The sequence below is a fragment of the Drosophila virilis genome, chromosome 5, assembly GCF_030788295.1.
Source record: "Drosophila virilis strain 15010-1051.87 chromosome 5, Dvir_AGI_RSII-ME, whole genome shotgun sequence".
NCBI lineage: Eukaryota > Metazoa > Arthropoda > Insecta > Diptera > Drosophilidae > Drosophila > Drosophila virilis.
The window spans coordinates 7429919-7446140 of NC_091547.1; the positions used below are offsets into that span (position 1 = coordinate 7429919).

The 16222-nt window shown below is 39.8% G+C and overlaps 2 protein-coding genes across 3 annotated transcripts in view; one reads left to right on the top strand and one right to left on the bottom strand.

Moving 5' to 3' along the window:
- Positions 1 to 16222, top strand: part of LOC6626961 (uncharacterized) — a 129656-nt gene that overhangs the window by 31218 nt on the left and 82216 nt on the right. The window lies entirely within an intron of this gene.
- The window catches only part of LOC6627053 (uncharacterized), a 58195-nt gene continuing 49328 nt past the window's right edge, over positions 7356 to 16222 (bottom strand). The window contains exons 9-14 of one of the 2 annotated variants that reach the window (XM_015174655.3): positions 14539 to 14648; positions 14012 to 14226; positions 12025 to 12163; positions 11753 to 11858; positions 11481 to 11643; positions 7356 to 9470 (exon numbers count right to left, since the gene is read on the bottom strand). In XM_015174655.3, the coding sequence (XP_015030141.1) occupies positions 8260 to 9470; positions 11481 to 11643; positions 11753 to 11858; positions 12025 to 12163; positions 14012 to 14226; positions 14539 to 14648 (1944 nt within the window). In that variant the 3' untranslated portion in view covers positions 7356 to 8259. The remainder of the gene's footprint in view (positions 9471 to 11480; positions 11644 to 11752; positions 11859 to 12024; positions 12164 to 14011; positions 14227 to 14538; positions 14649 to 16222) is intronic. The other variant, XM_002050798.4, reaches the window with a different exon arrangement.

Sequence of the window (16222 nt, forward strand, 5' to 3'; positions counted from 1 at the left end):
TGTTAATCATCGATTGATTAACTTTAGTGGCAATAGTGTCCAAATTGCCACAAATTCAATTGCACGCACGAATAGACACACAAATTCTGAAATTAATTAAAGCCATTTTCTAGGCCAAATTTATGATGGTGCCGGAGCCGTTAACGTGCCACTTACGATACGATAAATTCAAAGCCACAACGTTTCGAACCTATTAACAATGTTGCAAGTTGTGCTGCTTGCCACACATTTAGATGCGTTAATTAACGCAACAAATGTATTTAACTTATTTAAGACGCTTCTGTGATTGGCAACACTTGATTTCAAGTGCGCTTTGAAACTGTTTGCACATCTGATTTAAGTGGAGAAGTGCCTTAAACCACCTCATTGCCTTTGGGCTTTGAAGTGGGGCGCAAAAGTAATACTTGGCCGGACCAGCCCGTTAGGGCCAGGTCACAAGAGCCTTCTTCCTGCCCACTCGACTGGCTGTACACGTCAATTGTGCTTAAGCGTAGACTGAGTGCAGCAATTAGGTAAAAGTGGCTGTAACAACAATATTACACACAAAGCACATTTAAACACACACGTGATTCTTGAGCTTGTGTGTGTGTGTGTGTGTGTGTGTGTGGTTTATTACCGCTTTGAGCTTTTCATTACTAACATTTCAGGTTTTATTGTTAAATGCGACGCTACATAAAGTAGAGAATCCACCATTGCTCATATGCTGCTTCACACAGCCACAAATAAACTTACAAAAACAGCTACAGATACGTCTGCAGATACATCTACAAATGCAGATACAGATACAGTTTCGTTGGTCGTGGTTCCAGCCGGAAATGTGTGATGGCTACATAGCTCTCACTTGTATTCGCACATTCGTACGTACATATACACACCTTGTGCCATATACTGTATAGTTTCCGGCTCAGTTTCTATATCTATTGTACTATGTACCTGTCGCCTCTCTGCTTTGTAATATGTACTTTGTGGCTCACTTTGTTGCACATTTCAGCCACTGGGTATTTTTTCTTTCTTCTTTTTTTTTGGGTGTAATGCAGAGTGCATAAAAGCTCTATTAGCATTAAAGTGCCGCACGATGTCAAGAGTGCGCACTGTAAATGGCTCGAGCTTTATGTATATATACATATATGTACATTTAATACGATTATAACTGCTGGAGCAGCAGAGCAGACAAAATATGTAATTTCTTTGACGCCGTTTGTTTTTGTAATTGCAAGTAAAATACTTTTCAAATTGCATTTGCATTGATGCCATTAAATAATTAACGCTTATTTGACTGGCATCAATACTAGCTGCAATCTGTTTATGCTCATTTATTTTAATCCAATTATATTCATATTTTACACCTGACTTGATTAAAATATTTAATTTAAATATAGTCCATATTGGATATCTTTAAATATATTTAAATTACTTAGCAGATTAAATGGCTTAATACCCTTTGATAAATGGCTTAAAAGTGGTTATAACACGTTCTAATATACATTATAGACAAATGATATATATTAGGATATGTTTAATATATACCTCCAATTAGTTTTTGCTGAATTGTTAGCTTTTTCCCAGATATTATCAGATTCAAGATTGTATATACCCTGTAAAAATAGTTTAATTTTTGAACTCCATCTATTTCAGCATTTTTGGCCCAATTATTATTATTATTAATTATTATTAATTATTTAAAATGAAACACAAGATCAGCTTTAAAGTATTTCATCTGCCGTAAAAAATAGAGAGTGAAACTTTGTATAGTCGAACCTGGGTAAGTGACATCTCCCTGTTAAATACTCTCGTCAGACGCGCTTTACTTTGACATTTGTCCCACACAAGCATTTTATGTAATTAATCCGGTTTTTATTAATTGCAAACTTAGTTGCTTTGGGCACTACCCACTCGAAAGTTTTCCCTAGCTAGCATCATAAATGGCTAACAGGTAGCTGCTGTTTCTTACCATTCGAGTAACTTTGACAAATTTGCTGACAAGCTGAAATTTGACAAATGGATTCAGCTCTGGGCGTAATATGCATTTAAGACTTAAAAGCCAGAGTTCCACGTATTTTTTGTAGTGTTCGGTTTTTGGTGGACTTCAAGTGATTCCTCTTCGCTTCAGCCATGAAGGAAAATCTCATGTGGTTAAATTTGCACGCTCAATTGAAGCAGCCGTTAAAATGCGTGGATAAAATACGAGACAGCGTACAGCATCCAAATGTTCCATTAAGTGGGTGTTACCGAAATGGAGGTTGTCAAGGCAAAGACACGGCGCAGCCATAAGCTCGACACTAAAACACAGTTGCCGGCTAGTCCCTTATTCTGTTTTCTGATTCCCTGTAAATGATCAAATTCGAGAAAACATATATCTTGACAGGCATTTAATATTTTGTAGTAGAGCGAAAAATTTGATCTGGTTAAGTACCACTGGCAATTTTTGGTTTAGCTAGCAGCTCTACCCACTATACTAAATACCTCCAAATCAAGTCCATCCATGCTCACAGCCTTCGGAAAGCCTTAATTGTTTTTCTATTGAGAAGAAAGAAAGAATCTCTATCCTTCCATGGATATGCAGTTAATACGTAAGCGTAGTAGAAAAAAAATGAACCTCTTTAACAATAAACACGGTATCCTTTACTTCAGCTCTCTCGCCTAAAATATTTTAGTTGGGGCTTTCATTTTTTTTGGGTTTCTTTCGGAAAATGGTAAAAACGAGAAGGAAACTATTTACACCCTTTATCTTTATCTGCATCGCACAGTCTCCAAGCTTATACTCAATTTTTGCATTCGGCGCTTATCGCACATCCGCATCTCATCCAAATAGCAACCGACACATTTGCACAATTGCTTGTAACTGACACGTCAGACAGACAGACAGCCAGCCAGCCTGCCAGTAGTCATAGTCAAAGTCGTGACATAGGTAGGAGCCAATCCTTGAGTGCGGAAAGCTGCTGAGCGGATGTGGGTACACGCAAGGCACTTGGAGCCTGCCAGCAATGTCTGTATTCAAATGATTTTGGTTAAGGGAGTTGGTGTGTGTGTGTGTGTAAACGAGTGTACGTGTGTGTGTGCGTGTGTGTGTGAGTGTGTGTGTGTGCGTGTGTGTGTGAGTGTGTGTGTGTGCTAGACAGGTGTGGGACTACAATCTTTGCACTTGAAGCAGATTTATTTTATACGTGCATATATGTAAATGCTGCCAACTTTCTAATGCAATTCACGTGCACACTCAAATGCAGTTGTGCGTGTGGCTTTTTCTTTTTCAGTTGTTTTTTTTATGCACTGTTTTTTTGAGAGTTGGCCAAATAGGGTATTATGGTAACGTTCAAATGCAAGTGAAAGGCAAAAGAAGGCTTCTCCTGCGAATTTGTCGCGGAGTTTCCCAAACTGAAGAATGCATTTTTCTCAGTGCTGGGTAGCAAAGCAGAAGCCTAGCCAGTCAGTGCACTCAGTGCAGGGTATTTACAAGTCAAGCACGACCAACTGGTGCCCTCTCAGTTGTTGTTTTTTTTTTTTGTTTTTCACTTTCCTTTTGACATCTAACTGGACTTGGATGCTGCACTCGTTACGCACAGGTAGACTTCATATAATATGTGAGTGCCTCACTGCGGCTGCCAGGATAATGTATATATTTTATATGCAATAGTATGAAAATATATGAAAATTGCCCAGATGTCGGTTGGCTCGTTGTTATTCCCTTTCCTCGCTGCAAAGTGCTGTGTGCAGCATTTACAAAGAAAGCGCTTGAGTTACAGCTATGCAAACAGAGCTACAGATTAGTTTTTATCGGATCAAAATATTTACAAAGCTTGTGCCTCAACCAATTAACAGCAAACCAGTCGAGAGAACAGACTTTAAGTCAGCTTTAAGTCACATGAGCACAAGTGGCCGCAATTTGAGTCTTTACTGAGACTGTCTGGCAGAAGTAGGAGGAGCAGAGAAAATGCCTATCGCCCAGCTGGTGATTGTTTCGCATTTTAAATACCCTTATCACAAATATCGAGTTGTATACACTCTTGAGTTGCAGTTGCAACTGGATAATATGATTGCATCAAATGAAAGTAAATGGATTGCTCTTAAATGGTATTAAGAACCAACATTACCAAAGAGCATTTATGAAAGATTCATTTCGAAAAAATACGAAAGTTACGCACTTAAAGTTAATCTGTTTAGTGAAAAGGTGCAAGTTTGAAGGCTGATATATCTGGTATATATAACATATTGGAAAATTGTTTGTTATGATAAATAAGAAACGAAAAATGTCGTAATTATATTGAAGAATTAATGTAAGCATGCGAAGCGGATGGCCAAGGTGTCAGATCCCTGTCAGAGCAAAATATTTTATTATATAATAATTATTTTTGATTTGAATTAATTGAAACAGAAAAGTTTCTTTTGTGAAATATGTCTTCTTTGTATCTGCCCAGAGTTGGGCTGAATTGCATTTGAATTTTTAATAATATTTATTTGAGCCTGCCGAAAGTAGGTACTTATTTTCTTCTATTAAAAATCAGAACCAGGTGTGTCTTCGCCTACGTGACTCATACCTTTAGAAACTAAACAACTATTTGTACAGCCGAATTGTATGTTATTTGTGATGTTGCCTTAACAAAATCAAAAGGCAAGTTGCCCCAGGCACAGGTCAATATTAGTTAGTTTGGCAGGGTATATGCGCAACGTGGCAACAAAGATGGAGCTTCTCTTTTGTGCTGTTTCTTATTTTTTTACTTTGCAAAAGTACAACATTATGGCAGAGCTCAAAAAAAAAGAAGGAAAATTGAAAACGCAACAAGAGCAACAAGGCATTACTAGACGTCGAAACAAGTGATTGGGTCTGGTAATTTTCCCAAACCCTTGTTGGCTTTTCTCGTTATTCTTTTTTTTGTTTTTCCTTGATATTGGCGGAGAGACAGCTGCCGTTAATAAGGTGTTGTTGAGCAATTTAATTTTATTGGACTTCTTTTTTGGCAGTCAAGCAGACACACACCCACACACGCACACACTCGCTTCTCCACATTTACAGTCCGGCCTGTGCGTACTTTTATTTTAATTGGCCCAACGCACGTGAGCCCAAAAATGTTGTCGTCTTTGGTTGTTGTTGTTGTTGATGTTGCATGTGCTGTGCTTTCTTGTTGTTTTTCTGTCGACATGTTTCTCTATCACATTTTAACAGAATGCTCAGTGTGTGTATTTTGTCGCTTTATTGTTTCGCATATAAATTTGCTCTGGGCTTTTTGCTGTTCGGTTTTTGCAATTTTTTGGGCTGCATGTCGTTAACATGTTCTTTTTTTTTTTTTTTTTTTATTTAATGCCATTTTGATGTGGCGCAAAGAAATTTCCACTGGCATTTATTGCCGTAATTAAGTGATGAAAAATGTTTGAAATTCTGCCGCCCCACAAACTCTGGTCTGAATAACGCATTTACCAGGCGGCGCTCCTCCTCCAGCACATTGCCATCAAAGGTCATCAGCACCGACATGGTTATAAATTCTGAACCACTGCCAAACAAAGAGCAATTCACATTGCTCTTAAGTGCCTTATTTAGAACGCTTCACCGAATGCTCTAACTTAGTCAGATCTCAAATTTATGACCAGCCAAAATAAAGCTCCTGACTTTTGCACCAATTGCAACAGGCGCTTCATTAAATTTTTCTTGTTGTTGTCTCTTTTGCATGCAACTTTATTAGCTTAAATTGATATACAATTGGTTTAAAATGTTGTTAAGATATCCTTTATTAATCCAATTTTTGTAAAGAGTCACGATTAAATGCATGGATAGGTGTGCAACACTTAATGGGTTCACCTTTATGAAGTGCTTCCGTTTCTGGAGACTGCTCCCTAACACCATTTCAGCTTTCAATTTTAATATCTTGCCGGGTACTTGCTATTTATTATTATTTACTCCAACTTTGACACAGGGTACCTTTTTTTAGAGCCAGCTGAGCCAGCGCATTGTTACTTGTTTTTATTTATAGAGCTTCTTTTTTAAGTTCGTTAAAGTATTTTTTTTTGAGTTTTTTTATGCCCGAGCAATGTAAACAAAAACATTGCCGAAGTGCTTGTTTACGAGAAGTGGATATATTTTATAAAAAGCCACTCAAATATGTGGGTTTTTTTCGCGGTCTAACGCTTTAAAATGAGGTTGGCTTTCGGAACGCCAAAAATTAACTCTATCAACTTTATAAATGTATTTAAAAATTGTTAAGGCTTGTACAAATAACTTACCAATATCATATGAATAGCATTTCAGGACCACAGATGGCCATTCCAATTTGTTTTACTATAGTTTTTTTTTTTCCTTTAGCAGCTACATTTTTTATATTTGTCTCATGGCTATTTCATTATTTGTTTTACCTATTTTATTATTTTTTGTAAATAACTGGATAGTTATTATGCATTTAAAAATACTTCTTGGAGCTTGGTTATAACCCTATGGAGATTTGCGCAGGAGCATTAAATACACAAAAATAATAAAATTCTTAAACGCGTGATGTATGAATTGCCTTTTCAAGCAGCACACCAAGAGACAGCTTTAAATTAATTTAAGTTAAAATGTTGCCGCTTTCGTAAGATGCTTAAAATTCAATACACGCACTTCCACAGCAAGAGTCCTTTATAAACTTGATAACACTTGGGCCCTGTCGTATAATGTGTTCACGCATGCGGATGTGTGTGCGTGTGTTTGTGTGTGTGTGTGTGTGTGTTTGTTTGAGGGTCTTTAACAGAAACTGTCAGCCGGCTGGGAATTTTAATTTGGAAGGCAAACAACAAACATCAGATGAGGCGGCACTGAAAAGATCGACAGGCAAATGCTGTAAAAACATTTAAATTAACGTCTCCTTTAAAACGCTTCATATAGTCTATGTGTGTCTGTGTGTTTGCTTGCGCATGTGTGCGTGTGTTGAAAAAGCATTCATAAAACGAGCCCATAAATGGCAAAAAGGGTCAAACAGACACAAACAAACACGCACGCACATGCACATAGGCATGTCCATAAAGATAAAGACCATAACGTGCCCATAAACCGAAAGCGTCTTCGAGTATGTGTGTTATTTTTTTTCTTCTCATTTTTCTTTTCACAAGCTAATGTTGCTGTTAGCCAATAGAGGTGTACACATACTTACCCGAAAAGCGAGCGATGAGCGATGAAAGCAATTTTCCAAACTGGCCACCGGGCGTATGCGTAATATTGCATTTTGGCTTCAACTAAAGTCAGCGGCAGCAGTTTAATTCGCATTCGCACAGTTTGTTCCCATTTACAGATACATTCAAATTGAACCTTTATTCATTTTTATATAGTTAAATAACATTTTTCTCGTACATTGAATGTATTTAGAAATGTTTTTTTTTTTTTAAATGTATAACTGCAAAACTTAACTAAATATTTGTGAACAATGCTAAATCAAAATTTAGCTGTATTTTTAGTTACAATTAATTTATAGTATTTATGCTTTTATTTGTTTATTTTTGTTTAGCGGGGGCAATTGTTAGTAAGTTTTAATTGTTAGCTATAAATAAACTAGGCTCTGAATTGTGAGCATTGTATTTATTTAACTTTAACTTTTTGTTTTTTTTTTTTTTGGCAGAGATATGTTTATTTTACAGTTTACAACTAGAAGTACGAATAGTATCTATTATATTATTTAATACATACATATATTCTGCTCGATTAGAATGCCAAAAACATGTCCTAATTAATTATATTATTATTATGAATATTATTATTAATGAATAACATGTTTGCTTTCGCTGATTTTGGTTGCTGCTCTTTAAGTTTCTGGGCGTTGCAAAATTAGCTTAATTATTGCGTATGCTATTTAAATTCAAATTCAATTTATGGCGGCCTCTATTACCTCTCTCTCTCTCTCTTTTCATCTTTCGCTCTGCCAAAACGCATAACTTACAGCAAAATGGCGACGCGCTGCTTGTTTACCTATGCACAAATTTATGTGCACGTGTGTGTGTGTGTGTGCGTGATTGTGTGTTTGGCAAGCGCAAAATATTCACAACATGGGGCTCATTATAGCTGCAAATACTTTGCGCCTGCTTGCAATGCTAATCGCTGACCTTCTCTTTTTGGCTTCACTGTAATCAGGCGTTTTAGCCCATTCACTCAAGTTATTATTATTATTATTGTGTTTTAAGCGCACAATATATGTATGTATATGGAGTTAGTTGCTATATTAATACAATTAAATTTCATAAAGTCTTTTGTTATTTAATTTCCATTAACATAATCATTTATCGATTTGCGATCAAAGAACACACCTCGCTCTATACAGAAACCTCCTTGGTGTACTTGGACCGATCGTTCAGATCAAGCATCAGCTTGTCGGGTCGCTTGGGTCGACTCGTACCGCTGCCGCTCGTCTTGTCCGTTTGGCTAGTGGAATTGTTCGATGCGTTGGACACGTTGCCCAGCGACATGGTCGCCTCAGCCGATGGCTGTGCCATCGGCTCACTGTCGCTGTCTCCGCCGCCCCCGCCCGCTGCCAATGCCAAGATGTTGCTCGTATACAGGGCTATGTCATCTGTGGAGCGTGCCACTTTGGTCACAGCTGCACAACTGACAACCGTCTCGGTGCGATCCAGCAGCTCGCTGCTTCTCGTTTGAGTAGGCGGCGCCTGTGGCTCGGCCTGTGTACAGCTGCCGCTGCGTCTTCTGCCGGCAGGAGCCGGCTTATCGCTAAGCCTATACTTACTTCTACAGTTATCACAAATTTGATACGAAATGCTAACCTCTGCTTCGAGTAGATTGCGAGCGCCACGCTTACAGCTGGTGGGCGGCGTATTGGTGGCTGCTGTGCGCGTGGCAGCGGGTCGTCGCTGCGACCGCTGCGTCTGGTCCAGATCCTCCGACTGGGAGCACATGCAGTCCAGCTTGATATTGGCGAAGCTCAAGCTGCCCTCTTGCAGCGGGGAACCCAGCTGCTCGCAGGCGCTGCGCGGCGGACAGCAATAGTAGTGCTCCCTGGACGCGTCCAGGCAGCGGCTGCAGATGATGTGCCCGTCAGCGCTGCGGCGCAACAGCAACTGTTCACGAAAATCATCGCCGCTCAGCTCCGTATTGGTAGCGCGCTCCTCGTAGGCAGCTGTGGGCGTCGGTGTTGCCGTCGAGGGCGGCGTCTCCAGCACCATGGTGGGTATGCTGCCACGCGCAGCGGCTGCAGCGGCTGCAGCGGCTGCAGCTCTGCCATTGGCATTGTTGTTCTGCTGCAGCTGCTGGCTGTACTTTTGCATCTCGGCATTGAGTGCAAGCAGCGGCAGCGCACTTTGCCGCGCGGCAGTTGCCGCGTTGCCGCTGGTTGCATGCGTGGCGGCGGCAGCGACTATCATCATGCCACCTGGCGTCTTGAGACCATCCAGCAGGCTCGATATGGTCATCACAGCCACGCCCTTGGGCGGCGCCATTTCCTGTATGCGCTGTAGCTGCATGCTCAGCTGCCGAATCTCCTCCAGGGCCTCCTGGTCGGACAGCTTGGTTTCTGCAAATGGAAGCAAACAATTGCAATTGTTGAATAAGTGCGGCAGCCACACAAAAAGCGTCGTTTACACGCAGCCTCAACTTTCAACTGGAAAAGTTACCAGCCCAGTCCGGTCCGGCCCGGCCCAGATACCCCCTCACAACTTTTGCACTAAAAAAGTTGCGTTCGTGTCAGAAGTTGCGCTGGCATAAGTAATGTCTGCTCTTCCTGCACCGCAACGCTCCGCGCTAAAGCGAGGACAATTTAAATGCGTATTCCTGTAGCTGTGGCAGCCAACAAAACAGGCAACATGGAAATGAAAATGGACGCTGTTGCGGCTATGAGTTGTGGGTTCTGGGTTCTTTCTTTCACTCAAGACAGCCTACAGTGTGTGAGTGTGTGCTTTGTGGTGTGTGTGTGCTGTTTGGACGATGATAAATGGCCGTTCAATTCAACTGAAAGCCTGTCAGTGTGATTTAAGTGAGTCCACTCAGCGCCACTTGACGCGACTTTCGAATACAAAAAAAAAAAAAAGAAAATAAAATAAAAAAGAGAAAATAAAGAAAGTGGCAACTTTTTGGTGGCTGGATTTAGATTTATGGCTGTGAAATTAAGCGAGAGCAGCGGCGGTGGCCAGAATTGAATTTATTATGTGCCCCTGTCCCTATCCCATGCAAGAATGCTACATATTTGCACAAAAAATATTTAAAATTCACCACACAGATACAAATTGTCTGCGTGTTAGTGTGTGTGTGTGTGTGTGTGTGTGTGTGTTTGAGTCGGGTATATTTGGCATCTTTGTTATTGTTTAATTTAAATATGCAAATTGACGGCAGGCCGCTTAAAAACGCACACGCAATGAAAGCGCGTCTCTAGCGCAAAAATATTTTGAAATTTAACGCACAATTTAACTAACGTCTCGCGGTGGCACCAGACGCTACCGAAATAGAAATACGAGCAATAAAAAATTAAATATATAAAAACAGGCGCCAATGAGAAAAGGTCGCTCATAAAGCATTAAAACATAAAGCGTCACTTTCTCCCCACCCCCGTCCCGCTCTCTCTCACTCTCTTTCTCTGTTGGTAATAAACATCGCCGGCAAATTAAATTGCGGCAATAGACACAAACCGCTCGTAACTCGTCTGAATTACGCTCAATAATAACTTTTTTACGGATCTTAATCAGTTTGGGTGGCCACGCCCAGCTGTTTCGCCGCCCCCATTCGATGCGGAACTGAAAAAGTTTTGCCAACGTTTTTCTAATTTGAACTACCTCGCCATTAAATCAGTGATTCGCTATTTGGCGACATTCTATCAAAGAACATCATCAGGCGGCATTGAGAGACTTCTGGGAATAGACCCTTAACAAATTTCGTGGCTCTTGTGCCAACGCTCTACATAAATAAATAAATGTATCTTTGAGATCTTCTCGGAAGTTTTCGCTTGGCTGCTGTTGCTTCCTGCCACACACAAAGGCGCGCACACACACACACACACACGCTGACATACACACACACACACGGTAGCTGTTAAGGTTAACCGCATCAAGCATGTGCGACATTTTGTGCGCACATAAATCAACGTTGAAGTTGACATAAGATAACTGCGAATATTCGAGCATATTCATATGTCATGCATATATATATAGATATGTATTTTTATGTTTTGTTTCATAGGGCTTCGATCCCTAAACTTTGTGCTTAGCCCAGCGCACTGCGCAAGCATTTAAAGCTGGGCAACGATGCCAGCGATAAGCTGACGCCACTCGCAATCTGTTTATTTTTTAATTCGCCAAATAGAGTGCCATAAATAAAAGTCCAAACGCCACAGATGAGTTGACTTAATCAGCATGCTAGAACTGCGTGTTGCCGTGCATAAATTTGCTAGGGCAATTGTGGCGCCACACGGACAACATGAAACATTTGTCAAAGTGGACAAGCAGCAATTTTCTGGCTGTCAGGACACGTCTCGTTAGTCATAAGCATCGATATGCAGTCGGCTTCTGCTGGCCATAATGATGCAATTAGTTACCTGCCGAGGTGGTGCCAGCTGCAGGCGCCGTTGATGTTGTCACCGAACTGGGATGGGCAAAGGTGCGCACTTGTGGTCGAAAATTGAATTTGGCACCCGATGCCTTGGCTCCCATGCCAATGTTCTCCTGATGCGACTTCCCGCTGCGCAGCACAATGTAAACCTGTGTGTGAGAAAGCAAAAGAACAAGAAAAGAAAAAAAAAAAACGTAAAAGAAAGTGGACAACAGCTACAATCCAAATAATCTCTCAAGTGTTTGCGGTACTACGTACCTTGCTGCCAAAAATGAGAGCCAGCAGCAGGGTCACCGTCAGCTGTGTGTGGCAGAAGAATATGATATAGAGCAAATCCGGATTGGCCGGCGACTGCAGGAAGAGCCTGTCAAGGATAAACAAAGAGTAAGGTAAACGTTAAATCAAAGAAAGCTCAGCAATAATATGAAAAACGCAATCAAAATTGTAATCGATAGCGAATGCAAGTCCAGAATATTCAGTTTTGCTCTTACTGACAATTGGAAACTTAGTGCTTGGTACTTGGTACTTACATGGACACGTTGAGGAAGCAGGTGAGCAGAAACTCGTTGTATATGGCCATTGATATGAAACGGCTCTCGTTGAATTCCGAGGGAGCCTTCCGCACCATGATACAGAGTCGGACGCCCCAGGCCAAGAATAATACTTCCACTGTTTTTGACGGTACGGGGAAAAGAGAATCGGGCACAAGGCACAGATTTTTGCTGGTTAGTTGATTGCTTTGTGCATTTGTCTGGCTTTTAGCTTTGGCTTGGAGTTTTAATTAAAAACTTCAGCACTCAACGTGTGCGCCAGCTGCTTAATTAGAAGGCAATGCCTACAAGCCTTATGATTATATTATGTATTATAATTACATGGTGGTGTTCAGTATTCTTTAAAAAATGTTCAAAAAATCATTCAACGCACGTTTAACAAACACACAATGTTTCGATTCATTTTAAATTTTTGTTGCCCTGAACACGAATTTGCAGCATACTTTTCAGCGCAAAGTAGCAAAATTAATGCACTCGACACGCAGCCGTTTGCACTGTTTTTTTTTAATGCGCGTTTCGTGTTGTCCCATGGAATGCGCACTTTATTAAAATACAGTTATTTAAGCTCCTATTTCTACCGTTGTCATAGTGCAGGCTGTCATCAATGCAGCAAAGAGCATAGATACCTTTGCTTAGTATCGAAGTTTCTTAATTAGGACAGCTACCACTTGCTTCAGCAATGCTTTTGTGGCTGCTCGGCTTTTGCTGCTCGGCTTTTCCTCTTCATATCAATGCACTTCTATCAGTCAGTTCCATACGCCGGGCAAAAGGCCAGCGACCAGCACAAGTTGTGCGGGCAACTGCATAGCTCTGACTATTATTTATGGTTCATGGTTTAATAATAACAAATTAAAAAAAAAAAATTAAACTCTCTTGTATTACTTTTTTCTAGTTTTTCTTCTTCTTTTTAATTTCAATTAGAAACTTAAGCATGAGTGCTTAAGATGTTCGCACTTAAAGTTCTTCATTTTTAGTTTTAAATTTGCTGAGGGTTTTTCTTTTTGAGGGTCATTTTATAAAATTGATAAAAAATCCAACTTCTCTTTATACTCACGTTCTATAATTTTTTTTAGATTTGTTAAATTATTGATTGCTGTTTCTCTTTAATTATAATAAATGAGCTTGAGCTTTTTGGTACGATGCTGAGGCACATGCATTTTACACGATTGTGACATCGTATTGGCAAAGTCCACAGATTTTGAAATCTGACTTTAACCAATCAGCTTGTCAGCCAGTCAGTTGGTCAATCACTCAGTTAATCAGTTAATCAGTCAGTCAGTTTATTATTCAGCGCAGTTATAAGTGCAATCGCATTATATTTATTTTATTCTCTGCTAAACTTAACTTTAATCTTATTCAGCTAGCCAACTGTTGTAATTGTAAATCTATCTCTAAAGCATATCTTTCTCCGGAAATGCTTTTATAATACAGTTCATGTGACCTCCAAAATGGCGTCCACAATGAACAGCAAATGGGCATTTGGTGAATGGCAAGTATTGCACTGTATGTGGCTGACTTGCAATTTGCGAATAAGCGTTATATAGTCCGAGTTCGTGGGAGCTGCCTTTTGACGCATCACAATGGGAGCCGCAGTCGCACAAAAAGTCGCATTTAGCTGCTGCACTGGCTGCTGGGACAACGGTCTGTGGCCTCGTGACTGGATTTTAATTTAAGCTTGAAGCACACACATGTTGTCAGCCGCCCTTTGCCCGTTGTCCTGGCTACGTTGGAATTTCAATATTTTTTCACTTTGCCTTATGTATTTCTTTTGCCCTGGCACACGGTGCGTATGCGTAATACTGCCTGCTGTTATTTTTTACAGCTATCGCTTTGTGTGTGTGTGTGTTGGGTATGATTTTAAGTGGCTTCAGGCTCAATCAAGTGTACTTTATCATGTGTGCCAAGCATATCAAATTATTTTTGAATCTCTCTCCCTCTCTCGCTCTCTCTTTCCCTACGTACTTACTCGATGTAAATGTATAGTCCCACCAATCGGTTTTGCATAGAAACGCTTTGAGGTCATCCGCAGTGCGTCCGACGACAACGTCCGGTGGCGATACCAAAGTCCGGACCAGCAAACATGTCCCAATGGCACCGCAGATTATGCCCAGGCGCTTGAGCAGTGCCGCATCTGTTATTTTGACAGCCTTCGCGGAGCGCACGCGGAATATCACCGAGATGCTGCAGAATATTTGGTTATGGATAAGTTAAAACGAACAGAAATGGGTTACTACGGCAAGCCGAAGTCTAAATACCCTTTTAGACATGCGGCTTAGCAGTGTCCTCAATGGGAAAGCTCTGTTCAGTAGTTCGATCTGACATAATTGCTGAGCTTAAACAAGATATCTTGAAAAGCAGCTTAGTTCTTCGTACTGAAGTAGAATATATAGATTTTATTGTGTTTGAGACGTCTCCGTCTACACTTTACACATTTTGTAACTGGGCTATAATACCCTCTTCTAGTGTAAAAAAATGAATGCGTTGCCAACTTACCGCCAGGTTTTTAACATCAGTGCACCGTAGGTTAGGGAGAAGCCAATCTCGCGCAGCCAGATGCGTGCGGTGCATGTGTAGAGATTCGGATTCGGGTACATTACAATGTTCTGTGTTGGGGATAAAAAAAAAAGGAAATGCAAATAACTTAGACCACTCGAATGCCAGATTGTTGTCAGACCGTTCGGCCATTTAGAATTGCAAAATAAAAATTTATTTCTTTTGGCTGTTGCCAACGTCCTGTGACAGGACGCATAAATACGAATAGGAAATAGCAAAAGAAGTAGGTACGACAACATTTTGTCCATTCAACTGTAAATTTTGAGCTATTCAGGCACAACAAAAGTCAACATTTTGCATGAACATTTTCTTGTACTGTTGCTAGCTGTGCGTAAAATGTAATGTATTTCCGTTTATTCTGAAATATTAATAAATCGAGAGCCCAGTCAAGAACAACAACATCAACAACAGGAGATAGAGATCGTTGCTTTCTGCCACTAAGCACAATTTAAAAAATCATAAAGCAACAAAATGCCTTCCCTTTGCACTTGTATCTTTGGTTGGGGCTTCACTTATTGTGTTGCCAAGTGGCAAGCACCTCGGTTCAGATAAATAGCACAATATATCTTTTGCCTCGCATTGTCTGCTGTTGGCATGTATACACACATATATACATATATATATATATATATATATAAATGTGTATGTGTGGATAACGATGAACTCTCGTTTAAAGCTCTTTATTTGGCCAGTGTGGCATTATTTTTTTGAGTCACGAGCCATAAATCAATCAAATTAAATTGTAAAGTAATCTATTTGAATTGGGTCCTGGTCATTGTTACGTGCTGAGCTAGTTTTTTGTTGCTCAACATGCATAGCTTTATTTAGCTACTAGTTATGTAAATTGTATTCCATGATGGATATGACAATTTTGCCCACAATAAACCGAGTTCATCCTAAATAAACTTATTTACCTGTGGGCGAGTGTATAAAATTCAAAAATATAATAAATACTTGACTGCTCGAGTCCTTTGCACTTGATTCAAGTGTATCCAAATAATTTAATGTGCTTATGTTGAGTCAATTAGGTATTGGAAAGCAATTTAAACCGACTATAAAAGAGCCAGATTTTGAAGGCTTTCACGGTTTGACTGGACTTAAGTGTTAAACTATTTGTTTAACACGAGTTCGGAGTCTTTGTTTTTCAATTTTGAAAACGTGTCATTAATTAAAATTAAACATCTTTCCTTACATTCGAATCGATTTCTAGAAAATATATGTAAGAAAATTTATTAATACGATTCGAAATTTTCGAAATTCTTCTTCGTAATGTATATTTACGTGACTTTAATCTAAATGGGATGGTTTTTTTAGGCTTGCTAGAAGTGTTCTAAATTTAGCTTGCTTGAAATCTGATTCAAGTATCTAAAATTAATTGAACATTTTCATGTGCTTAGACACTGCCAAATCAAAATACCCAAATTCCCCTTCCCACAGTGTGAAAAGGAAATGTATGCCCCGCTAACAATTACAAGTGCTCTACCCCTTTTGCATATTATTCAAATAGACAAAGAAAAACTTTTACAAAATCTCTTTGTTTAAAGTATGCAATGAAGTTTACCAAGCTGTAAACTGTGTTGACTATTTTAGGTTTAGCTTAAATCTATGCCTAAAGAACATTCGT